The sequence below is a fragment of a genome, unplaced genomic scaffold, assembly GCF_019419815.1.
Source record: "Pyrus x bretschneideri cultivar Hongxiangsu unplaced genomic scaffold, Pyrus_bretschneideri_v1 Contig1, whole genome shotgun sequence".
NCBI lineage: Eukaryota > Viridiplantae > Streptophyta > Magnoliopsida > Rosales > Rosaceae > Pyrus > Pyrus x bretschneideri.
Window position 1 is genome coordinate 9,060,858 of NW_025999390.1, and position 24,551 is coordinate 9,085,408.

The 24,551-nt window shown below is 36.6% G+C and overlaps 5 protein-coding genes across 8 annotated transcripts; 3 read left to right on the forward strand and 2 right to left on the reverse strand.

The window, feature by feature from the left end:
* Positions 1-5,835: 5,835 nt before the first annotated feature.
* Positions 5,836-9,189, reverse strand: LOC103949041. Of its 3 annotated transcripts, XM_048564349.1 has the most exons (6): positions 9,042-9,189; positions 8,814-8,887; positions 8,514-8,627; positions 8,349-8,409; positions 6,294-7,808; positions 5,836-6,199 (listed from the first exon to the last, which is right to left on the reverse strand). In XM_048564349.1, the coding sequence occupies exon 5, from the start codon at positions 7,786-7,788 to the stop codon at positions 6,562-6,564; it is 1,227 nt and encodes a 408-aa protein (XP_048420306.1). In that variant the 5' UTR covers positions 7,789-7,808; positions 8,349-8,409; positions 8,514-8,627; positions 8,814-8,887; positions 9,042-9,189; the 3' UTR covers positions 5,836-6,199; positions 6,294-6,561. The 3 variants fall into 3 exon arrangements, with proteins under 3 accessions (XP_048420306.1, XP_048420411.1, XP_048420351.1); XM_048564454.1 differs by having other exon boundaries at positions 8,814-9,175; XM_048564394.1 differs by having other exon boundaries at positions 8,514-9,175.
* Positions 9,190-10,794: 1,605 nt separating this feature from the next.
* Positions 10,795-13,420, reverse strand: LOC103949042 (calcineurin subunit B). Of its 2 annotated transcripts, none has more exons than XM_048584139.1 (6): positions 13,155-13,420; positions 12,929-13,053; positions 12,742-12,826; positions 12,514-12,623; positions 11,986-12,060; positions 10,795-11,223 (listed from the first exon to the last, which is right to left on the reverse strand). In XM_048584139.1, the coding sequence occupies exons 1-6, from the start codon at positions 13,222-13,224 to the stop codon at positions 11,173-11,175; spliced, it is 516 nt and encodes a 171-aa protein (XP_048440096.1). In that variant the 5' UTR covers positions 13,225-13,420; the 3' UTR covers positions 10,795-11,172. The 2 variants fall into 2 exon arrangements, with proteins under 2 accessions (XP_048440096.1, XP_009358412.1); XM_009360137.3 differs by having other exon boundaries at positions 12,742-12,838; positions 13,155-13,416.
* An 848-nt stretch (positions 13,421-14,268) lies between these two features.
* On the forward strand, positions 14,269-16,693 carry LOC103949043. The gene is made up of 5 exons (XM_009360138.2): positions 14,269-14,412; positions 14,756-14,812; positions 15,616-15,801; positions 15,953-15,992; positions 16,405-16,693. The coding sequence occupies exons 2-5, from the start codon at positions 14,810-14,812 to the stop codon at positions 16,485-16,487; spliced, it is 312 nt and encodes a 103-aa protein (XP_009358413.2). The 5' UTR covers positions 14,269-14,412; positions 14,756-14,809; the 3' UTR covers positions 16,488-16,693.
* Positions 16,694-16,788: 95 nt separating this feature from the next.
* LOC103949044 lies at positions 16,789-18,386 on the forward strand. Its single transcript, XM_048584146.1, has 3 exons — positions 16,789-17,644; positions 17,737-17,809; positions 17,959-18,386. Exons 1-2 carry the CDS (start codon positions 17,317-17,319, stop codon positions 17,787-17,789), a joined length of 381 nt encoding a protein of 126 aa, XP_048440103.1. The 5' UTR covers positions 16,789-17,316; the 3' UTR covers positions 17,790-17,809; positions 17,959-18,386.
* Positions 18,387-18,981: 595 nt separating this feature from the next.
* LOC103949186 (non-specific lipid-transfer protein P3-like) lies at positions 18,982-19,332 on the forward strand. Its single transcript, XM_009360291.2, has one exon. It carries the CDS (start codon positions 18,982-18,984, stop codon positions 19,330-19,332), a length of 351 nt encoding a protein of 116 aa, XP_009358566.2.
* Positions 19,333-24,551: the final 5,219 nt, after the last annotated feature.

Consider the following 24,551-nt stretch of genomic DNA (forward strand, 5'->3'; position numbering starts at 1 on the left):
AGCCAACGCAGAAAGATTGATATCCAGTCCATAAAGGCATTTCCTTCTCTTTCTGCCTACCTTCATATGCAATTTGCCCACTTAAAACAAGATTTTTACTATGTAAATACCACATTTTATCTAAGTTCACCTCAGACTTGAGGCATTTCCCGAAAGGATAACATGGCGTATAGCACATGTTGGTCCTAGAAATTACAAAGCCTACGTGATGTAGGTCGAGTAACTATTGAGCTAATCATGTCTTGCTATTAATGCGGACGTACCAATTTGCAACTAAACTTGGTCAGCTTGATGAGATGAAGTGGTGTGGTGACGAAACACGCTATTGACTTTTGCACCAAGCGATTTCGGCCTAGAAATGAACACTCTTAGTCTAGATTCTAAAACCTGAAGACAAGGTTATGCAATTCACTACTAAGTTCAAGATTTTCTGCACCGGGCTCGGCAGCTTCAGCTATATTTGTAAAAATATAAATGCACTAAATCAGTATCAAGCTGTTGGGACAATGATAATCAAAGGAAATGAGCGCCTTTATGGTGAAAGTAGTTCGGTCGTCTGAATGACAAACTTTGGAATGCATTTGTTAGTAACCAATCATAGAACACCTAACTTTACTAAGAAAGCTGATGCAATGACCTTTGTTAGCAGAAAAATCATGGACTCTTCGCGACTAAGATTTTGATATGTAACCAACCGAATGGAAGTAGTGTTGTTCAACCAAACTGAAGGTACTCCTAAACCGATTGATTTTACAACTCTAGTGGTGTTCAACCAAACTGTATGTGGTGCTGGTTCATCAACCTAGTGATATTCAACCAAACTTAATGTGTACTGACCAAGGGTTTAGTGAAACAGTTAGTGTTGTTTCTCAGGGTATGAGAATGTTTCATGTAGAGTGAAGGTTTCGCGTAGACCGTTTCTTTGTGTGTCAAGTTGGAGTTTCTCTCTACATTGTAAAACCTCATAGTTATAGGTGACTATTAGGATGTCCAAGCATGACGAGTTGTAAAATTCTGATAATATTCTAATTCTTCGTCATATTCTCTGAATATGCTTGGAATTATTGTCAGCCGAAACTCTAACGCTGTCAAGTCTCACCCTCTTTGACTTGAACTAAGATTCTGAATCTAGATTGATTCAACTTTTATTTGAAAACCAATTCGGTTCCTTAATATCTCCATGGCAATTTTTTGTGATTACATAACCAAATGATTTTCGCAGATTCCTTTTTTTTTCTTTTTTTTTTTTATTCTTTGGTTCTCTTTTGAGTTTTGTTCAATTTAAAGACCAGAAATAAACAAGAGAGTGCAAGTCAAGAAAAGAGATGTGCAGAAACCACTTCCCAATTATGTAGCAAGCACTTTCAACTGTGGCTCTCCAGCTTCAGTTATTGATATGCATTGCCTATTTACATCACCATTTTCTTGTTAGAGTGGAGAGAAATTCATATTGAAAACATATTGACAACTGTATCAACAATATATTAGCGCCTATACTAGTGCCAATTATAATATGAATGCCATAGCAACAGTTGATATATATTGATATGCTTTTAATATTGTTGTAAATATGTTGTCAATATAAACCTCTTTTTTTTCTTTTAAAGGAAGACAACTGGTTATAAACCACGATTATCCATCCATTCCGCGAGCTGAGAAGACTCACAGAGACATTTCAACCTCTCTAGCTCATTGCCTTTTCTGCAGTCATAATTTAGCAAAAGGTTACGCTCAGCACAAAAAGGAAGTTTCTTTATTGGTGCCTTAAATCTCAGAATCAACCAGAGACGGCCTTTGTTATTTATCACTTTAATGGATTTTAGTTCATCTAATCAATAATTAAGTTTGCGTCTTATGGATCATAACTCTATATTTCAACATACAATATTCATCTTGTGGCAACCAACGCAGACAGATTTGATATCCACAGTCCAAAAGGGCATTCCCATCTCTTTCTGCCTAACTTTATACACAATTTGCCTACTCAAAACAATATATATATTTTTTTAACAAACGATATTATCTATACTAAAGAGAGTAAATGAGTGGATTATGCCTCATAAGTCATAATGGATTAGTAATAATGTAGTTCAAATTCATTTTTGTTGAGAATTGAACCTAAGATCTCTTGTTTACAAGTAAAATGAATGTCACGATACTGTACATCTCATCTAAGTTCACCCACGACTTGGGACCGGTCTCGAAAGAGTAATATGGCGTTTGGCACCACATACCGAACGAGAAAATGATGTTCGGCACCATATCCCGAATGGTAATATACCATTCGGCACTACATCCCGTATGCGAAAATGGCGTTCGGCACCACATCGGCACATCCCGAATAGTAATATGGCATTCGGCCCTACATCCCGAATAGTGATATATAATTCTGCAAATACCCCCCAAATTTAATGGATTAATTCGGCCAAACAGGGCCGAGGTGCTGTTTTTTTTTTCTTTTCCCAACTCTCTAATTGTTTATAATTAACTATCATATGAATTCGACATAAGAACAGAGTGCTGGTTGTCAACTACTTGATGCCCTCCCTTCCTTCTTTGTCTGGACTTGAGACCGGAAACATAAAATAAACTTACACATGCAGAGTTAATTGTTTATAATTAACCATAATTAAAAAATTTCAGCCTCAAACAATAGCATTTTCTTGCTGCATCTTGTCCCTAGAAATGTTATGATCAGTTATGAACTGAAAACTCAGAATTAACAGCGTTGCATCGAGCGTCATCTTGTCCTGAGTATGGACCAATCCGCGTTCTCCTTCGATGACCTTCCCCGTCCCAACTGAGAAAAGTTTAGGTAACATTCCATGACAGAGTCTTCATCATGCTCTCATCATTTCTTCAAAATATTTCATATATTAAAACTTTGCTGAGTCTGAGTCGACATGCACATCATTTGCGCCCCTCTTCAACTGTATGACGCACCTGATCTTCACGTCCTGATTTGTACAGAAAATGTTCTTTGTGTTACAACATGAGTTGCTTTGTTTCGACCAGAATTGCACTAACTTTTCACCTGATTAGAGATACTGTTTTCAGGAAGCGAGAACTTCAGTCGCTTTCCTTACGCTTACTAGTTTTTTGGTCGATTTTCGCTAACTAGTTGATGGCCATAATATTCAAAAGAAGCTTTAGGAGGTAGGGACAAATGATGATAAAACACAGTGCTCGATCCACTTGCAGTAAAGAATTAAAACAGGAAGAGCAACATGACATGGTGCTCCAAGATTATGACCTCCATAACCAAAATCTTCAAGTATCTAATCCATCGATCTGTTTTCGTGTGACGTCCACGGATAACTACCCTCACTATCTGCAAGTGAAATTCCTTTCTATCTTTTAATAATTTACAATCACTGTAACACCGTTATATTAAAAGTTAAAAATGCGTTTTGAACTTAAATATGCACTACTTAATCTAAAACATTGGAACTTAGCGATCGTTATCTGAAAGAATTGATGTTACAAAAGAATATGGAATTTGGATTCTCTGTTCTTAATCAAATGATGTAATCTTCAATAAACAAGAACATGAAATTCTGCAATTATTAGCAAAACTTGTGAATCAATATGACGCCAAGAGTACGCGTCTTATTCTTCTCTGACTACTCATAAACTCAAAAACTCTGCTCGAGAATCAATCTTCCACATTGATGAGTCAATGTTATACTATATATTTTATCCTAATTTTAGTATTAATTTATTGGTTATTTTGTGAGAATTTTGATACTTTGAATTATATTTCCAGTGTAGGACATTCGATTTCCTCTTGAGAAAAACATGAACAAACGAATGAATTTTGGAGCGATTCCAATTGAATGATGTTCATTTGTCTTTCAACTTGTTCATGTCAAAGTTTCAGATTTTTCTACCAAGCAGTTTATTTATGGCGAGGAAATAAAGGAGCAACGTGCAATGCTGTCAAATTGACGTTTTGTACTTATTTGGGCTTTTTGGCGTCCAAGATGGTGTCTTTTGGGTTTGAGGCTTTCTACAATTATGTTTGGAACGTCCTAAGCTTTAATTCTAGTCATTTTGGATCTGTTTTGGAGCCCTGAAGATCCAAAAACGTGGCTGATTTTTGGATGGGCAGATTTCCATATTTGATTAGGATTATGTTTCCTAGTTTCTCTTAACTTATTATGTTTACTAGTTTTTAGAAGACCTTTTCTAGTAAGGATTTTATTCTGTAGTGGTATAAATAAGGCTTTTTAACCATTAGGGTTTTAGAGAATAACGCATTATTTTGGAGAATTTCAGACTTTTTACCTATAAAATGTTTTCTATCCATGTTCTTAATAACATTTTATTTTATGATTGTTAGTAACTAATTCTGTTTGCTAGGGCGAGGCCACGAGCCTTAGTAAGAATATGTAGTTTCTTTTCTATTTGCTTATGATATTATGCATGCAAGTTTTGAATTATTAATCACTGTGTTTAAAACTATCTAATTGTCTTGATGATTGGCCAGCATAAGGATATTTAGAAAAATAATTTAATGCAATTAGCTTTTACTCTTACCGAGTACTAACTACTATATTAACGAAAAATCGTGTACAAAATTGGCCATGCTGCAAGGAGCCATTTCACACGTGATATAATTCAAGGCCTTCCAATTATTAGCAAGAGACCAAACTTACGGACCCCAAAAATCATGAAACTCAGCTTCTAAATCAAATCGTTCTTTGAGATACTTGACAATTCGCCGAGAAACAAGATAACAGAAGACTATGGGGAAAGTTTTGTTCATGGTGGAAAGTTTACTCCTGGTTACTCTCAAGGTTTTGACACTTGAATCATTTCTTCAATGGGGATCCGACCTATCTCTCGTAAGGCGCCTACTATTCTTCTTGTCCTTTGGTCTCCTCCTTGGTTTCCTTGGATTAAACTTAATGCAGATGGTTTATCTAAAGGAAATCCTGATACTGCTGCTTGTGGAGGAGTTTTCACGAATTGTCATGGTCATTTTCTTAGTGGTTTCTGCCAATGGATTGGTTATTGCAACTCTTTTTTTGCATAATTATCTGCAATTATTATTGTTGCAGAGTTTGCATATCAACTAGGTTGGCATTGTCTTTGGTTGGAAACTGACAGCTCTAGTGTTATTTCTGCTCTTCAATCGTCTGATTTTGATCCTCCATGGTGACGTAATGGTCTATTTGTTTGGACCGCATCCAGAAAATGACTTTTTACTCATCTCACATATATCAAGAGGGAAATTTTGTTGCGGACAATTTTGCTAACATGGGCTTGTCTTCTCCAACTTTAACTTGGCATGATTCTCTTTCACTAGTGGCTCGTGCTGCATTGTTTTCGGACTATGTTGGCTTGCCTGGTTACCTCTTGTCAAATTAATGTGCATCTTGACATCCATGTTTGTCTTACTTTCTTTTTTTTTTCCCTAACTTTGTGGTGTTGCTCAACTTGTTTTGCAGGTTTAGACATTTAGGTTTGGTTTCAGATGGGTTAGGTTTTATGTCCCCTCTTTTTTTCTTTGTATCTCTCTTGTTTTCGTTTCTAGAAGGGTACGGTTTATGTCTCCCCTTCTTTTTCATGTATTGTTTTTGTTATCTCTATTTTATGAGGGGTAAGGTTTATATCCCACCTTGACTAGGTGTAACTTCTTTTTTCGTGAGTTCTTGGTCATCATGACAAAGCACCTCCTGCATTAGATTTCTCCAGATATACTAGATTTCTATACCTTTCTGTCATCTCTTTCCGCTATGGACGGAAAATGTCATATGGTTTATGGTAATACAGAAGTTTAATTTAGTTATGCTCAAAAGTTGAACATGTCATATACTTTTTCTATATGGAATCGAAAATGTAAAACACGGTATGTATGTTTAGAAAGCACTCCTTCCGTATGTATATCACTTACAACCGCCTCTCAATTTCAAAATCACAAAATGTACACGAATGCATCCATCGTACAATCCTAAGAAGACATATATTTTTTTTTGGTAAGATTAATATACAGATTCAAAAATTTCATTGTGTATGTTATATGTATTAGAGCTGCCAAAACCAAATCAGAGAATATGTTCACACCAATCACTGGAGAAGAAAAAGTCAGGATACTCGTTACGGAACCTTTTTTGCATAGCACGTTCAAAACCGATGATGCATGAAGTTCATCTGCATCGCCGGATCTTGATCAAAGCCAAAAGTGCAGCATTGCCTGTTCAATAAAAAGAGAAATGGAAATACGTCGTCAACCTCTGCATTCAAGGCGAACAAGATTCACGCTTAAGGAAAACGCAAGAAAATCATACCTCCATAACATTGTGCAAGGGCTTATCATCCTGGGGACGGGGTTTCTTAGGCTTCCAACTACGCATTTCAGACTGTATTAAATTAAGATGCTCGTGTATCTCCTGGAACAGCTTCAACTCCTCTTCGCCCGCATGACTAATTTCTTGCCTTATATTATTCCTTTCTCCCTCGAGCCGCTCTATTCTCCTCCACAACTGTTGAAATTTCGCTTGCTGAGATTCAGTAACCCCACCACTCACCGCTGTCTCCCTCACATTTGAGTCAGCACTACTTGTCACAGTCTCTTGGTTTAGGTATTTTGTTCTCCTGCTTCTTGATATGCAACATTTTCTTTACCCTATCCATTTCATCTCTAACATACGCTTCTGTCGTCTCAATCATCACCAAATCCGGCTTACCAAGCCTCACAGTCAATGTACTAGGTTCTTTCTTCTCTCCTTCACCAGCTTTACTGTTTTCATAACTTTGTGGGACTTCAAAGACATCATGGATGCTTGAGGAGCACGAAGGGCTAACAATCGGTTCCCTTCCCTGTAGATTCTCACTCTGCTTAAGTTGATCCAAACTAGCAATAATTTCTTCACTGTCAGGTTCATTTTTTGGGCTTATGCATGTCTTCGGAATTGGAGGCAATGAACTAGTCCTAGATGGAGTACCCTTCAAGAGTACAGATTTTCCCCTACCATAATCTTTATAATCGGATATCTCTTTCACTCGCGCATCTAACTTCTTAATCTGCTCCCATATTGTATTCATGTTCCCGCCTGCATCATTTGGAGATTTCTTCTCTACATCTAGGCTCTGGACATTGACTTCCTGCTCCACCTTCTTCTCGTGTATTTTTGTAGCAGGTTCGGGTTTGGGGATCATTGGTCTGTCTCTATCTCGTTCTCTTTCTTTATCTCTTTCTCTTTCCATAGTGCTTTTCTGTTTGAGCAATTCCTTGAGCTCAATTGGAGGTAGAGAGTTGATTCTTCTAATAGCCCCGCTAACACCTGTTTCCCCACTGCCAAAATCGCCTCGAGAGTTTATTCTTCTAATCATCCCATTAACACCTGCTTCCCCACTTCCAAAATCACTCCTTTGAAACAACAAGTTCTCCGGATATACATTTTCACCAGCGCCTAACTCCGTGCTGCAGCCCATGCTTAAAAGCTTGTGCCTATAAGCCTGAAGTTGGAACTCAAGCGAAGCAATTTCCATTTCTTTCTGATAAATGAGATCTTCGAAAATGGCAAGAGCTTCCTCGGAATGACAGATCTTTTCCTCCGCCAATCTCTTGTATTGACTCGCTTCCATCTTCATAGCGGACTTTTCTCCTTGCAAACGCAATATCATGGATAGAGCTTCATCAGCTGCAGTAGATGATGCTTCTCTTTCCTGATCCAGATCATAGTAAAGCTTTTGCAGCAGTTGCTGCTGTGCTCTAAGTGCTTCAGTTAGCGTTGTAATATCAGTTTCAGGCATCCCACAAGGCACACTACCCTCCGCCATCTAAGTTATATGGCAAAAATCTGACTTCCAGAGGAAACAAAGCTATTCAAAATCATCAGTATTTACTTCAAATTCACATAGACAGTAACAAATTTAAACGCCACTTGAGGTTCCTAAGAAATGTAAAACTAAACTATTCAAAAACATAAGAGAAGAAATTCAGCTCACGAACCACAAAATTTTACAAGTAATAAAATCTCAATTCGATGAACACAACAACAAACTAACCCATACAAGCAGTAAAAGAAGAAGACAATATTGAGCATACGTTTTGTAAGAGCAGAGGCCACTATTTATATTGAAACAATCCTTGTGATTCCGTATTAAAATCAGCATAGGAAACAGAGACACAATTCCAATCCAACTCTGAGTGCTAAGTATCAAGATTTAATTAAAGTTTCAATCCCGACAACTTTAAACTCTTCAACAAGACCTTTCCATAGCAATTTAAAACACTATAGCCGGTTTCAAGCACTCTCAATCATACTCATATTCTAACAAGAAATTGAAAACCACAGAAACAACACATACAAAGGAACCGAGAAGCAAAGTCACATTACCTGATTGCTGCGCAAGAGGCGAAAACTTGATCCTCGGAGCCAAACTCAGTTGAGAAAATCACTGCGGAAAGAACCAACCGTGTCAAAATTACTTCTTCCACAACATCGAAAAAGAAAGAACACAAACACGAAGAATGGGAAAACAAATAAATAAAAACAAATTACATGAAACTTGTTCTGCAGAACAACGAATTAAGACAGAAGCCCGAAACGGAGAATTCTCTATCCGCGCTTTTCTGTTAAGGAACAAGCATAAAACAAGTCCCACCTTCTTTTTATCTGCAATCAATGAGAAAACGAGGAACTTCAACGAAACGCCGCGAATGCTTAATGGTTAGAGCTTCCCAGGTTCAATTAGGTTCTTCATTCTTGTCCAGATTAACAGCATGCACGCAAATAGGATTTAATGCAAGTACAAAAGAAGGCTAACGTAAAAAAAAAAAAAAAAAAATTAAAAAAAACTACCAAAAATTGAATCCTTGTTATTTGCCTTCCTTATAAAACAGCAGCATGAGCAGAAGCATTCATTCGGACATATTCTGAAACAGAAAGCATTGAATAAGGGTTAAACATAACTGTCCTAGCTAGCCTTTGTTTCCACGGAGGTAAATCATACGACAACATCGGCAAACACAAAATCTCTCTTCTTTCCGATCAACCAAACAGATCAAACCAGAAACGATGTCGTTTTACCTTCTCTCCCGGCGATTCGAGCTTCCCAGAACTTTCGATCGCTGTCTCAATAGACTAATAATCTAAAATCTTAATCCAGATTAATTTTTGTTAATCATTGCGATGCGGGACCCCTTCTCTTCCTTTTCTCCCGCTACCGTTTTTAAAGGGTCCGTCTGATATTTCAAAAAGTCGTTAGTAGCTGGTTCAACGGCTACAAATTGTACAAGATGGCAGCAGGTTCCTAGATATTGCCCAGTATACACCGACCACCTGAAATATTTATATTTTGAGAAGCAGCCGACCACATGATTTTTATACAGAGACTCGAGATGGGGATTGGGACGTTAAGGTGTCGGTCTCCAAGTCAATCTATTTATTCTTTTACTGGGTAATACCTTATCTCTGTGCATGTGGCCAACCATACTAAATTTCCCATTTTTTTTTTTTTTTTTAGAGAAATGACTTACATATTGACATCTAAAATAATAATACAATAACTTTCTAACACAGCATTGTGCGTAAATTTCCACAAAGTGCATGTAAGTTTCTTTATTTTTTGCGTGCGGGCAGACAATGCATAAATGGCTTGCACAAATTTAGTCCAAAATAATTAAAAGGGAAATTAAATGATATAAGAAAAAGCTTCCATATGGCCCATTATTTGCTTGTGATTTTGAATTTGTGGGTTATCCACATGACACATCCATGATTCATGCTTGCATCATGTTCTCGTCGAGGATAGGATGGGTTTATAATTTTAAAAGGGCAGTGCCAATCACACATTTATTTTTATTTACGTATTTTTTTAATTTTTTACTATCAAATCAAATGAATTAAAAAAAGTTAATGACTATAAATGAACAAGGTGTGCAGAGGTACAAACGGGTGCTGAGTAACACTATCATTTTATTTTTTTTAAAATAGAAAAAAGTAATGAACAAAGAAACAAAAGCGTGCATGACATCTTCATGAATGGACGACAAAATACAAAGAAAAATGATGGCAATAAATAAGGTGGGGGTATGGTGGGGCGGGTGGTCAGCTCCGATTCAGTCCAGTCCAGCCGGCCCCAGTCCAGACAAAGTACTCTTACTATTTCACAGATTAGTACTGTTTGCAAATGCATGTCTTAGTTTAGGAAGTATAAGGCTTTTTAGTTAAAATTGTGTTTGAAATTATCATAACTCTTTAACTTTGTCTTAACAATGAAAATCGTAAAAATAGTTTCCGTAAAACATTCTTTGTAAAACATCAATCAATTATTCTATTAATGTGATGATGTGATGTCGCATGGGTACACATGTCTAAGCATATAGTGACATGTGAATTAACCATATATTTTTTTTCTTTTCATAATATATAAAACCAAAAATGAGAACTTAAAAAAAAAAAAAAAAATCATCATATTTATCTGGGAAGTGAACCCAGACCAAAAATGATGTGACATGTGGTTAATCTACTTAAACTATTTTTTTTTATAATTAAGAAAATGAAAAAAATATATGATTAATTCACGTGTTATTGTATAATTGGATTTATGCGACCTAAGCGGTGCTACATGAATAATTGATGAATTTTTCAGAGAAATAAGAACATGATACATGATAGACAAGCTCAGAAACCATTGTTTCTATCGATCATTATAGTTTAGTCTCAAAGAAATATACTAATTTCATGGACTATTTAGCTAAAAAGCCCAGCCTAAACGAACGAATAGGATGCACAAGCAGAGATCATTCAAGAACAAGAAGATCTGAAGGGACATGTGAACTAATGTCAAACACAAATTTAAATCAACGACGGATGTAGGTGAAGAGTATGAGCACGCTTAGCTAGTTATAATGAATGGTGGATTGCAAGATGCATCTGGAAAAAGATAACACACTGACATGATCGTTAGCCCTGGTATTCTTAGATACTCGCAAGAACCAAATACTCCAATGAGCGAAGCTGATAACACTCGTATATGAACCGAAGCTGTCTATAAATTACGTTATAACAAGCAGAACTGGCGACAAATCGTTTCCATCTGATCTACTCCATAATTCTTGTTCCTCGAAGGCTCAAAGCCATGCAATAGATAAGAGAGCTTGTTGTGCCACTGCTTTTGACCCCGAGAAACCTAGCTCCGAGATTCGTCAATCTCATTTCAATCCACGGGAACCTCGACCTCCATCTTCAAATCAGAGTTGCCAAGAGTCTGTACACAATGAGGAAGAAAAATTTGACATCACTTTCTTATTTTCGGCATACATATAGTGCTTTCTACAAATTTGATAAGTTAAACTGAAATTCAATGCACGTATGATTATTCAAGTAATGTTTGCAAAAGTATTAACTAATCTGATTAGAGAAGAACCAGGAACAAATAGACAATTAAGTTGTTTTACACTCTTCGGTATATCAAGAAGTTGTTTAACATCTCAACTTCTTGAGATGTTAAACCTTCAAGCCGTTCTATCACAGCGCTAACCTATATCACATATATGCTGGACCCAACAATAGTGTGACTTCGACAATGATAACTTAAGAACTTCGGAAAATTTTCAGAGGGCCTCCATTCCCATAAGGAAAATGAAGCTATTACTTCTACGCCGAATAAAAAGTAAAAAGTCAATGCTATCCTTGAAAGTTGAAATCCATGCAGGTCGACGAAATGAAAAATTGACATTCTCTTTCCTTCTTTCAATCCACGGACACATGAACACTGTAAGATATGGTTTCCAAAAGGCAAACAAAATTGTACTAATCAGAGAAAATCTCATTGACCTCTATGGCATGATTAGGAAGGGCAATACCAAACAACGTTATACCAAAACGAAGATCCAAAATTCATAACACAATCACTAAAGTTGAAACAAGCTAAGCAAAGTGATAAAAATCATACAAGGGAATGGCCAGACCAGTTATATATATAATAACGTCCATCAACTACAACAGAGAACTCATTATGTTGTGGTACCTTCACAAAGTCCGATATGCTTAACAATGAATCCCTTGTGTAGCCTGATTCCTCAAGGACATGCGTCAATACTTGCTGTAGAAAAATAAAACCGATACGCAAAATATCACAAACACAAAAAGGAAACTTAACAGACTTGGTAGCTCACAGTCCCAGAACAGATAATTTCATTAATCTTGTATAAAAGAGAAGCTGAAGTTGAGTTTTCAATCAAAAGTCCTCTTTTTTAGTAAGAAAACCAATGCATAGTCATTTGGAAAACCCGAATCCTAGATGAAAAACCAGATTATATTTTGATCAGTAACTTTAACAGATGGTGAATACACTGAATACCTATATACCAGGTAACTGTACATAGTCCGCATAAACATATTCACGATGAGAAAAGCTTGTGCAATATATACTTCACAGAGGAAATGTGAGCACCTGTGTGTAATTACTGAGACTCGATGTTAACATGAATTACATAAAGTTAGTAATTTTCTATTCAAAGATTCAAACTTTAACATGGATGGTAAGAGAACCAACCTCCCTCTGTTGCTCAGATATGAACTGCCCCGTCAAATCCCGCAAAACATCCAACATGTCGCTGAATGCGACTTTCCCATTGCCGTCTGAATCATATACCTTAAAAATAACTGCAAAACAGATAAATACCCCAAACTGCAACTCAGAAACAAGACCAACAAATCAAACAAGCTCATAGCAGCCAACATATACTTCTAATATTAAAACTACAAATGACGAAATTATTACACTCGATTTTCTGCTGCAAGCTTGCACGAGAACTGAATGCTGATAAGAATAATACGAATTCCTTAAAGTTCAATCCATCCAATATCTTCAGCAATCTCTGAAATATGAATGTTAATAAATTTGTATTAAAAAAATGTGAAAAATTAAATTAAAGCCTCAATCTTTGAGAGTGAGAAAGAGAGACTACCTGAGAGAGAGGATTGACGGCGAATTCGGGAACGGACAAGAACTCATCGGCGGAGATGAAACCTCCGCCGCTGCGATCGAGCTGGCAGAACCGCTGGTACAGAGAAACTATCTCCTGCTGCGAAACTTGAAAAACGAAACGCACAAATCGAATCGAATCGAATCAAATCAAATCAAATCAAACAGCTCTGAAACATTAAAAAAAAAAAATATGAAAAATTCTTTACATGTGTTGTTACAGTGCTCCTGGACTTCTTCGATATCGTACTGTGTGAGCATCGAGGATGTGTTACCCATATCGGCGGTGGCGAGGAAGAGGCGAGATCAGGTGCGGTGCAGTCTAGGGGAAGATGTGGAAAGGAAAGCCCTAACGAGCAGCGGAGATAACAAGGCGCTTGTAAAGGCCACCTTTGCAGGGAGGGACAGGTTACACAGGTTGTTGGAGTTAATGTCGCACGCAGCGTGGTTGACTGGTTTCCGTTCCTCCGGCATGTTGGATCCATTTTTAAGTTTATTTGCTAATTTTGTTTCTTTGATAAATTTTAACAAAATGTAGAATAAAATGTAGTTAAAATATGATGACAAGAGAGTTCAAAATTTATAAAAATTAAAGGGTACAATAGATTAAAATGAACTTTTCAAGGGTCAAACACTAAGGAGTTTTCATATGGTATGTTTTGAATTCGATTCTAGTGCTGGTGAATTGTACGGTGATAGCCAGAGGAGGCTGAAATGTCTTTATGAGTCTGCTTGGTCCCCGGAAGAATAAACTGGCGTGGTCAAGACACCAGCTTTTCAAGGGTTAGGTCTAGTAATATTTTTTGTCATTTTTTTTGAACAAATGATATTATCTACACTAAAAGGGAAGGAGTGAGTTTAGCCTCAGAATGGGCTGGCATAATGTGGTTCAAACTCACATTTGGTGAGAATCGAACCTAAAACCTCTCACTTACAAGTGAAGAGGAATACCGTTAGACAGTAGTACCAAATAGCAATATATTTTGTCACTTGTATGAGAAAGTTATGAGATCGAATATGGTAAATAACAAGTTCGTAACTAATTTAACACCAATTCATTTAATATATCGTTGTTTTAGAAAATAATGATGACAAGAGATAAATTAAAATTATATAAAAATTAAGGAGGCAATTGATTAAAATAAACTTTTAAGGGGCCAAATCGCCAATGGGTTACAAGTGGAGGGCAAATCGCAGAATATCCTTTGTATAATTTTGGTTGAATTCGCTGAATATCATTGGTGTTGCGGTCAAAGAAATATTTTGTTTTCTCCAGCGCGTGAGTTAGCACCTGCCGCTACCACTCCCGCAATACTCAGCCTCTCAACCGGAGAAATCGCCCTGACCGGCGGAGGAGTAAGTCTGAGTTGCAGAAACCTGATTCGCGCGCAGGGACGGCGGAAGAAAGAGGCTCAGGTTGATTTCCGCGCGCAGATTTTGGCCGGCATATCACCTCACCGCTCCCAGGTTGCTTATTTCTGAACTGCAAACAATTCATAGATTAAATTTTATTGTCAAAGTAACAGCAGATGTCCAGATGATTTTTTTTATAAATAAAGAAGAAAACTTTGGTATTTCTGTAGACTCTTGGGTGAAATTAAGGGTTGCCCATTTTCTGATTTACTGAAAAACTAGTAGGGTTAAATTGCCATTGAAGAATTATGAAATAAATTAGCTAACTTTGTTGTTGAATTGTTTGATTTGTGGTTGATGCATATGGATTTTGTAGTTTATGCACCGGAGCATAGTAGAATTTTCATGATGCATAACATTGAAGTGTCATATATTTCTAACAGGATTTTTTTGGCAGACTTTTAAACTGAGAAATACTGATTCCTGCGCGTATTTGGTTCAGAGTTGAAGAATGGTGGGTATATTCATGATCCTCCCTAACTCTTTCGTTTTGTTACATTGTAATTGTTGGCACATGTTGATGAGTACATTAAGATAACGAAGGATTGAATAATCCTGCAAACAGAATCATTATATTGTAAGGAAATTGTGCTTAAAGAAACTCAGGGGTTTGTTTTTTGATCATCCAGTCGAAGCTCAATTGGTTATTCGTATTGATTAATACAAGGTTGGAAGATGGAACAGTGACTCCTCCGGTTATAGGATGCAAATGTAGGCAACTTATGGAACATGATGCAGTGTCCTCCTTTAAGTAATTTCATGTGTAAAGCCATGTTATCGGGTGCTGATTGCACAAATGAACTTCTTGAAACTGCTTTGGCGGCATATTGAAGCTTTCCTTTTATAAAAGACCAAATTGAGAGCAAAATATGAGGTTTTAGAACACAATTCGGAATAAGACTACCAAAAATGTAGGTGTCCATATCTGAAGCCTTTGAGTTTGAGATATGGATTTGATGCTAAGTTGCGTTTTGGTCATATTTGTGCTTGGAGATTCAACCTATTTATTGCGATTTCTTTGATCAGAGTGCGTCTGTACATGAAAAAAAAAGGGATTGAAATTGTGTGTGGCCTGTATTTTAGGTCACTGTAGGTCTTGTTCTTCGACTATAATATGTTGTTCGTTTTAGCCGTTGCATATTTAAGAAATTTGTACGGAATACAAGACTAAGAAAAATTAGTGATTTCAATGTCTCTTTATCATTAACGGAAAGGAAATAAATGTATGTCTGATTTGTTTATGTGTATGTTTTCCAGGCCATGTATATCCGTGTTAAGCGTAGTAAGACAACTTACTTTATCCAGTGTGAACCAACTGAGACAAGTTTAGATATTAAGCAGAAATTACATGATCTTACTGATCAACCGGTCAATGATCAGCGCTTGATCTTAGTCAGTACCGGGGAAGTATTGGAGGATTCAAAGACGTTGGCAGATCAGAAGGTATGAAACATAAGTTGCAGTTTCCTCCCTGCTACTTGAACTTAAGAGATTCAATACTACGATTAAATTTCATCACATTGACATTCTAAATACTGATCCATTGAGCTCCAATTGCATTGATATCTTCATTGATGTTTTTATGTCCTTTCAGGTTGAAAATGATGCCGTTGTTGCATTGGCCTTCAGAAAAGGCAAGTCTCTCATCCTGTTGTTCTTTCAATTCTCACCTTAAGTCAACACCAAGCTTATATTTGGCATGTCTACTTTGTTCTCGGGGTTGTTTGTGGTTAATATGGGTTGAAAACTGAACGCCTGTTTGTCGAGCCACATTCATGGATGAAAATACACTGCATCCCTATTAAATGGTAGCCGATGTAGGTGATGTAGAACAGATGGAAAGCTTATTGAATTACATTGGCATGAAATCTTGAAACCCTGAGGAAAAAGGCACAAAATAGGGCAGAATCTACATTCCCGTCGTGAATCGGATTGTGAAATATTTCAGACACTGTTTGAGGACCATTTTGATTTGGTCATCTTTTTTAAGACCAGATTGTGTATTGTTCTTTATCTTATGTTTGCTTTGGACTTGATGGCCTCCAGATGACAATGAGTTTGAAGAGGTCAACATTGTACGACCAGACGACTTCTATCTGTCTCGTGATGCAGATGCAGGCAATTGGTGAAGTCGGAAACATTGCTCCGGCATTAATCTAAATCTGAGATTGTTTCCTTCTTGTGCTCGGATTTTTAGGACAATAATTGTTATTTTTAGCAAACAGTTGTGGGAAAGTCTGTAGATGAAATAATTCATTCGTGAAATTGGCAGCATTAGTAGTATTTGTATGAAATAAACAAAAGATAGTGGTGCTAAAAAAAATGATTACAGAGATTATTGGTATATGATGGAAAACTTGGATAAATATATGGGAATTTTAACGAAAAGCTTTCGGTGCTATTCATTTTAATGAACAATCATATTTTTACACTAAAAGGTCAATTATGGTACTATTTACTTTATCTTTTATTTTGTTTTTATCGTTAAAACTTAAAGTTTTCAAGTTTTTTCATTAATTTCCCTTAAATATAAAGAGTTAAAATCACAAATAGTCCTTGTTATATTGGAGTCATAACATTGGTCCATTTCGATTAATGTCGTCTGCCACGTTATTGCTCGGTCCTCCATCGGAAACCCTGTTAGTGTGGTTGGCATGTGGGTAAAGTGTCTCCTAGCGGCTGTCTGTACGCAAGAATTTTTTTTCCTTTTTTTTTCTTTTCTTTTTTAGGAAAAAAAATAGACTAGTTGGTGGCTTGGTCACAGCAGTGTACCATTCTAGAGGCCGGGAGAACTCACAAAGTCATTCCAGCCTCTCTTAGCCACAATCATATGATTCACCAAATACTGGTATGAAAGTCGTTCCCAACAACTGGACCATATCTTGCTAATTCTCATTTTCGGTTGGCGTCGCCTAGTTGTATTGAGCTTGGCCCTTCTACTCCCATTGGGCCTGAAAAATGAAGGATTCGCGACCCAAAAAGGCGTGTCGATTCTCCGGAAATTTGCCTCCTTATCCCAAACCAAAAGCCCACTCGCCGGTCAGGAAAGCGCGAGACTCTCCGGTCTCCACAGCACAGCGGAAAAGCCATGTCCCTCCTTCCCTCCGCCTCCAAGCTTTGCTGAAATTGAAGCATAAAGAAATCACAAGGGACGTCAAGAACAAGTACGAGGGCATATGGAGGCTGTCCAAGCTCGGTGTCTCCGTCGACAAGGACCCAGGAAAGGACTTTCTCGGCGTCTCCGATGGCTTGCTCGAACAGATTGCCAAAGTGCTCGAATTTCCCGGTAATTTCATCCGGCAGCACTTGTGTTCTTTTTCAAGTATTTTTATTCAAGTTTTCACTTTTTTCATGTTCGTCTCTTGTTTTTCGTTTCAGGTTCCTTCGATGCTGCCGACGGAGGCCTTCACGGTGGTTCTGAAAGGTTCTGAAATCTTTTGATGCAAGGAAGGTATGTTATTTTGTTTTGAGTTTTGGTTTATGGTAGAAAGTTAGGGTCTATTTGGTATCCTATTTGAAAAATGGCGATTCGCGTCGCGTCTGTGAATTTGTTTCCAATGGTAAAGGAAGAGTTGTGCTGATTTTGGTTTTGTTGGCCAGCAAGTAATGTGCTGAAAGAACCGAAATTCGTATACATTGTGGAAATGGATGTCGACAAACTTCTGAGTCTCGAGCCTCGCACTTGGGACTTCATTTCCGAGTGGAGCCGAAAGTCGGGCTGGTAGAACACATGCCTGAAGCGAGAAAATCTGGAGATTTGATCAGTATAATACATGACTTTGAAAAAGTACATCAAGGTACAGTTTCTAGTGGTGGTGGACATAACACGAAAAATGGATCCGGAGGGACATACACGCACCCCACGGCTACAAAACCAAAAATAGCAGTGGTGGATACCGGACCATCAGGGTTGTTTGCCGCCCTTGTTCTTGCGGAATTTGGTGCAAAAGGAGAAATAAGTATACAGCTTTTTATTTTCCTACAAACCTAATGTTTAATCTTATTCGTTGCTTTCATTTTGTTGGTTTATTCTGATGGTCAAAAATAAAGTGTTGTGTTAAAATCAACTCCATTTTCGTAATACTACCAAGAGAAATGTTAAGAAAACATTTTCAAAAGTGGGACTCGTTATGGACTCTTCACCACCTCAGTATTTGGAATAATATTTTATAATGTTGGCAATGAAATTAACATTGAACTGTGAGGTGTACAGTTCATAAAAATTGACGTTAGCATTTCTCTACTGCCAATTGCGCAAGTGGATTAAAGCATTTAACATGCTAAACAAAATTCCACCCTAAGTTTTCAAAATTTCTCGGATCCTTCCAAAGCATACTACAATTGCTCGAGTGGATTACTTACAGCATGTGAACGTCTACTACAATTGCTCGAGTGGATTAATTACAGCATGTGAACGTATACTAAAATTGCTTAGGTAGATTAATTAGAGCATTAAACATGCTCAACCAAACTCCAATTATTTTACGCATATGGTCTGTCAGTGTCTATATATATGAACAACATGATAGATGATGATACTCAAATCTAAAGTTCATCAAAAGAGTAGTACTTACTACTTACTGCTGGTATATTCTAATTCCGGCAGGCCGACGTTACCCGATTATGGCTACCCCCTCCGGGCACCTCCTCCTTAAGCTGCTTGTTTGCACGGTGGTGGTGGTTATGGCGGCGGCTCTTGCGCCCAAGGCTGAAGAGGGAACCTTCGTTTGTGATATTATTCAGGTGCAGGAAACCATGTGGGCATGCAGACCATACATCTTTAAACGTGGGGAGTTGACTAAAGCTTGCTGCAATGGGGTCAAGACCGTCTACAGAGATGTTAAGACCGCCGTTGACCGCCAGGCGGCCTGCAAGTGCATCATAGATTTAGTCCCGTTTAATCGTACTAGTGAAACCCGGATTGCTGGCCTTCCTACCAAGTGTGGGATTCCCAACAATAACTGCACAATATGACAGGTCCCATCCGTCACAATATCTAATAGCCCAGAGCTAAGATTGTTATTTCTTTGTCATTTCCATTTACCTGCTGACTGCGCTGTTATGTTTAATTGTTCTAGAAGGATTCCTAAGCTCCTATCCGAACCTTCAGACAGTTCGTTGTATTAAATGCAAAGACTCGGATCCTGTATTAAGCTAGTATTGTGATGTGAGAAAGGCATGAATATTGAAGTAACTTTATCCATGTCTCTTTCTGTTATTTCCCTTTTACGGTTTCTATCCTATCATCGATCCTGTATTAAGCTAGTATTGTGATATGAGAAAGCCGAAAGGCATGAATATTGAAGTAACTTTATATATGTATCTTTCTGTTATTTCCCTTTTACGGTTTCTGTCCTATCAACTTGATATCAGGAGCCTATCGACCCTATGAGCAGGTCAGGGCACGGCTGACGCCAGCCGTTTCTGGCCAACCACCGGTCGTCTCCATCAACGCTTGCAATGACTCTTCAATCCAACTTCAACGACATTCACATAATTAAGCCAGGTGGAGTTTTGTTTCTTGTTTTTTCTTTTTCTTTCAAACCCTAAGTATATATTCCTCGGATCCCCATTGTTCATGTGCATCTACTACTATTGCTTAAGTGGATTAGCTAGAGCATTAAAAAAGCTCAACCAATCTCCACCAATCATCTTATATATGCATGGGGGGTTTCTCAATTGTTCTATGTAAACAGCGTTATATATAAATCTACGTACAGGTTCACAAAAAAAAGTACATATAGTACGTGCTAGTATATACACAGCTACAGCTCCTTAAGTTGCTTGTTTGCATGGTGACGTACCGTTATGGTGGTGGCTGGTGCGCCCATGGCGGCGGCAGAACCAGAAGGCTTGCGGCGAAACATGGACCCCATCTTTTGGTGGGGCGTTGACTCAGTCTTGCTGCAACGTGGGGTCAAAGCCCATTTGCAAATTAAGATGATGTGAGGCTACAGTTGACCGGCGAAATTAAGGCTTGCGGATTAAAAGAATCGTTAATTAAAACAATAATATTATGTTTGGATGAAGAAATTTAAGATTATTAGGAAATTTTAAAATGATAGAAATTGAAATGAGGGGATTTTATTTTCTAGAATTTGTGAATTTTCTTGTTTAGTTAACCTAAAAAATAATGGAATTGAATATGAAATTTGTTGTTTTTAAACTCTCAATCATAGAAATTGGGAAATGACACCTATTTATATGGAATTTAAATTTAGGAATTCGAGGTCCAAAATTCCAAGTTTTTTGTCCACGTGGAAATTCTAAATTTCTATGTTTATGAATATAAACAAGAAAATTGATTCATGTCAATTTATAAATTTTGACTTTAATCCAAATTCCAGGTTTATTTTCCTCATCCAAATATAGTGTAAAGGAATGGATATAATGAGCCAGTCTAAACCCTAAAATAAAACGACATACAAAAGAGGAAATATGGCATGAACTGATGAACATGTTAGAGAGAAAACATATGAATTTATTAATTAATACGAGCTGAAAAATACAAAAACCATGTATTCAGACTCGAAAGGCATTTCGGTGAATATCATATTATATAATATAACGTATATGAAGTTATGAACACGACGAAAACATAAATTTAAATTATTGATATATATATTCCAAAAATATTAAACCTTTCAAGTTTGCTCACATATCAACTAATTATTGAAAATACTACTACCCACATGGGAGCACATACGTGACTAGACTTGGCAAACGGTCAGGACAATTAATTTAGTCTAATTAGGAATTTTCTTCTTTTTTCATTTCTTTTGAAGCTTTAAAAAAGAAAAAGTGGAATGGCATTGGCATATGCATCATGGCCGGTTTGATGATTTTCCGTGATCTGATACTTTGCTATTATAATTCCATCACATGAGCACCCATGATTTGGTCATTTCTTGCTTTAATTCATGAATAAAATCTGGGTAAATCTGCAATACGAAATGGCATTATACCCATTAGTTGATGGATTATTATATATATTTCATTTGGGTAAATATAATTTTTTTTACAAATAATATTTTGCAATTAAATCATTGAAATTGCGGAGGGAGGAATCAAATTTTGGTGTAGAAGGCTAGTACACTCCTCTGGTCAACTTAGCCAAGTTTGCAAAATCTCGTACAAATTAATATCAGTTATTGAGAACTCGTTATGTGTAACATATAATAAATCAACCAAATGATCACTAAACTGAAAAATAATTAAATCTCATAAAAACAAAGGATAATTAATTTAATTGCTTCTGAATTCATGACAATAACAGGACTGCATTCTCTGCAGCTGCATGTTAAGAAATTATTGTCTTGTATGTATCCTCTAAACATTGTTCCTGACCAATTGTTCCCATTTGGATTTGAAAAATTAAGAAAAATATTAATTAAAGTCAGAAAAACCAAAGCAAAATGAACCGAGACAGACAACAAGGGGAGAAACTGGTAGGCCCTGAAAGATATGGTTTAGGGTTTTCAACTTTTTAGCAGACATGCTGTTTCATATCATATGATGTGTCCACATCTTCACACGTCGCAAAATTTTCGAAGAAAAGGCAAAAGTTTGCTTCAAACTTCATAATTTTCAAGTTTCGTTTTCAGATAAATTATTGCACCTAATTGCAGATTAAATGATTAGCTTACGTCCCAAAACATGGGAGGGTAATACAAGAGTGGAGGAAAGTTTTTTTTAAGTATCCCTCCACGTATGTGCTTGTGTCTCGAGCACAATAAAAAATCTCTTGTATTCCAGATTTGTTGATTAAATGCAGGTTAATTTGGCTCCCAGTGCTTGGGAGAGAGACTTAACCTTATACCTACGCCACCTTGACATTTCGCTCCAAGAACAGATGGCACCGCGTTATTTAGTCTGGGATGGCACTGTGTACCCGGTTATATAGACTCCAGCCTTGAAATGATTCATGTGTGACCAACTTTCACTTTCCTGGGTTCTTCCGAGCTGTAAATGGAGCTTCGAGCTTTCGGCTAAAAGCAGCTTATGCTGCCAATGCCATATATACAAGCTAGCTGTTTAAGTGGTTAATGTTTAGCTTATAGTTAAAAACAATATCATAAGGGCAGTTTATATAATTATTATCTTGTTGCTCTCATGGCCCCTGTAGGCTTGTAGTTGCCTGACAAAGAGGGAAAATATGGGTGGAAAACATGAGGAATTAGGGAAGAATTAGCAATAAAGAAGGGATTAACAATTAAGTTTAAATATGAATTAAAAAGGAAGAGCAAGGAGAAGTTGCTTTGGGATGGTTAGCCATGCAAATTTGTTATTATTTTTATATAAGTGATACCGCAGAAGAAGAATTCAAACGCGAAACTTCAGATGCAAAAGTAAATGTTTTTAATTAGCTCAGCCATAAGCTTTAATTAACATTTATTAATTATACAGTTTGAACATAAAGTTTTGAAGTGGAGGAGAGCGAAAATAAAGATGAGGGTAGTTCTTATAATCATCATTCTTCTTGTCTTTTCTTTTTATCTTTTCTTCGTGCATCTTTGGATACATAATAAAACTTACAACTCACATATGCACTGCTGATCATTGTCTTGCCAGCAATTTGGTCACAAAATGTAACTTTTGGTCTGATCAGTTTACATGTACTATATATATATAATATATGTATTTGTTTTTTTTCACTTAATCCTATTGATTGAGTCCATGCATATAATACAATTTTTTGGGCCCCGGGGGGGGTGTTGGGGGTGGTGAGGAGAGGTTTTTGTTTTTGGTTTATTTATTTATTTTAATTTTAAATATTAGAGATATTTTAATATCACCTGCATGTGAGGTTTTAATAAAAAACAGTAAAATTTGGACCTATGAAATTACATTATTGCCCATAATTTTTTTTGTGTGATAGAAGACTAAGCTGTCTTTTCATCATCTTTTGGTTGACAAAGAGAGTTTCATTAATTAATAGATATAATATAGATTAATAGAGATATTTGTGTAAAAATGAGAATTAATTGTGGGGCTTACTTTATATCCAACTTCAACGATTTGAATTATTTATTGTTCAAGTTGTACTTTTTAGATCATTTTTGAAAAATATTAGTCAAATCAGAAATGTTTAAGACATCAAATTGAGTTTAGAAAAAATTGACAAACACTATATTCTAATAAATATTGAAATTTTATTAGGACAATCAAATGAGTAAATAGTTTCGAATTGAATTGATTTTTTAGAAAAATATTCTATGAATTAAGACTTAAAAATAAACAGCTAGAATTGTTGGAGTTTAACGTATAATGGATCCCACAACTAGCCCTTATATTTACTAAAAAAAAGGGAGATCCCTTTGGATAAAAAGGATAAAAGGCCATATGTATGGGAAAAGGATCCTCTTTGTGGGGATCCAAGAGATCAATCAATCACGGTCATTCATCGTAAATCGTGCGGTTATAAATTATTTAAATTTTAAAATTGAATATAAATTGTATCTAACGAAAATTAACCGCACGATATACGATGAACGATCGTGATTGATGGATCCTCCGGATCCCGATAAAGAGGATCCGTAGAGGATCCTTTTCCCTATGTATATTTATGTAGATACATATAGAGCAGAATAAAAAATCATTGTAAGACCCTTTTAAGTTTGGCTTATCTACCAGCCTGTTTTGGCTTGTCGATTCAATTTCAAAAGTGATGAAAGAGTAAAACCTCCTTTTAAGTTTGGTTTATCTACCAGCCTGTCTTGGCTTGTCGGTTCAATTTCTAAAGTGATGAAAGAGTAAAACCTTTTCTGCTCTTCTTCTTGATTTCTAACATGATGGTGTTTATATAATATTTTTACCATTTTGTAGGTTACAATATACCAAATATTTCATCCCAAAAACTTCATGTAAATTGATTTGGACAACAAGGAAACATACAGCACCATAATTGCTTCTTAAGAGAGGTAGTCAGAACATAAGTATAGACAATATGATAGTGATACGTATTACAGACGGTTGTGCCCATGCCAAGTTACATTTCTCGACGAGAATTATAGAGTACATTAATTGTTAAATTTAACGGTTAGGTTTGAACTTTGAATTGAAAATTTCAAGAAAATTTAGTGGGCGTGCATTTGAATATTAGAAAATACAAAGCAACAATGGAAAACTGGTGTTTGACATTTTTCCTAGTAACCATGCTGGCAAAGGCAAAGCTCTGAATTTAGTACATAAAT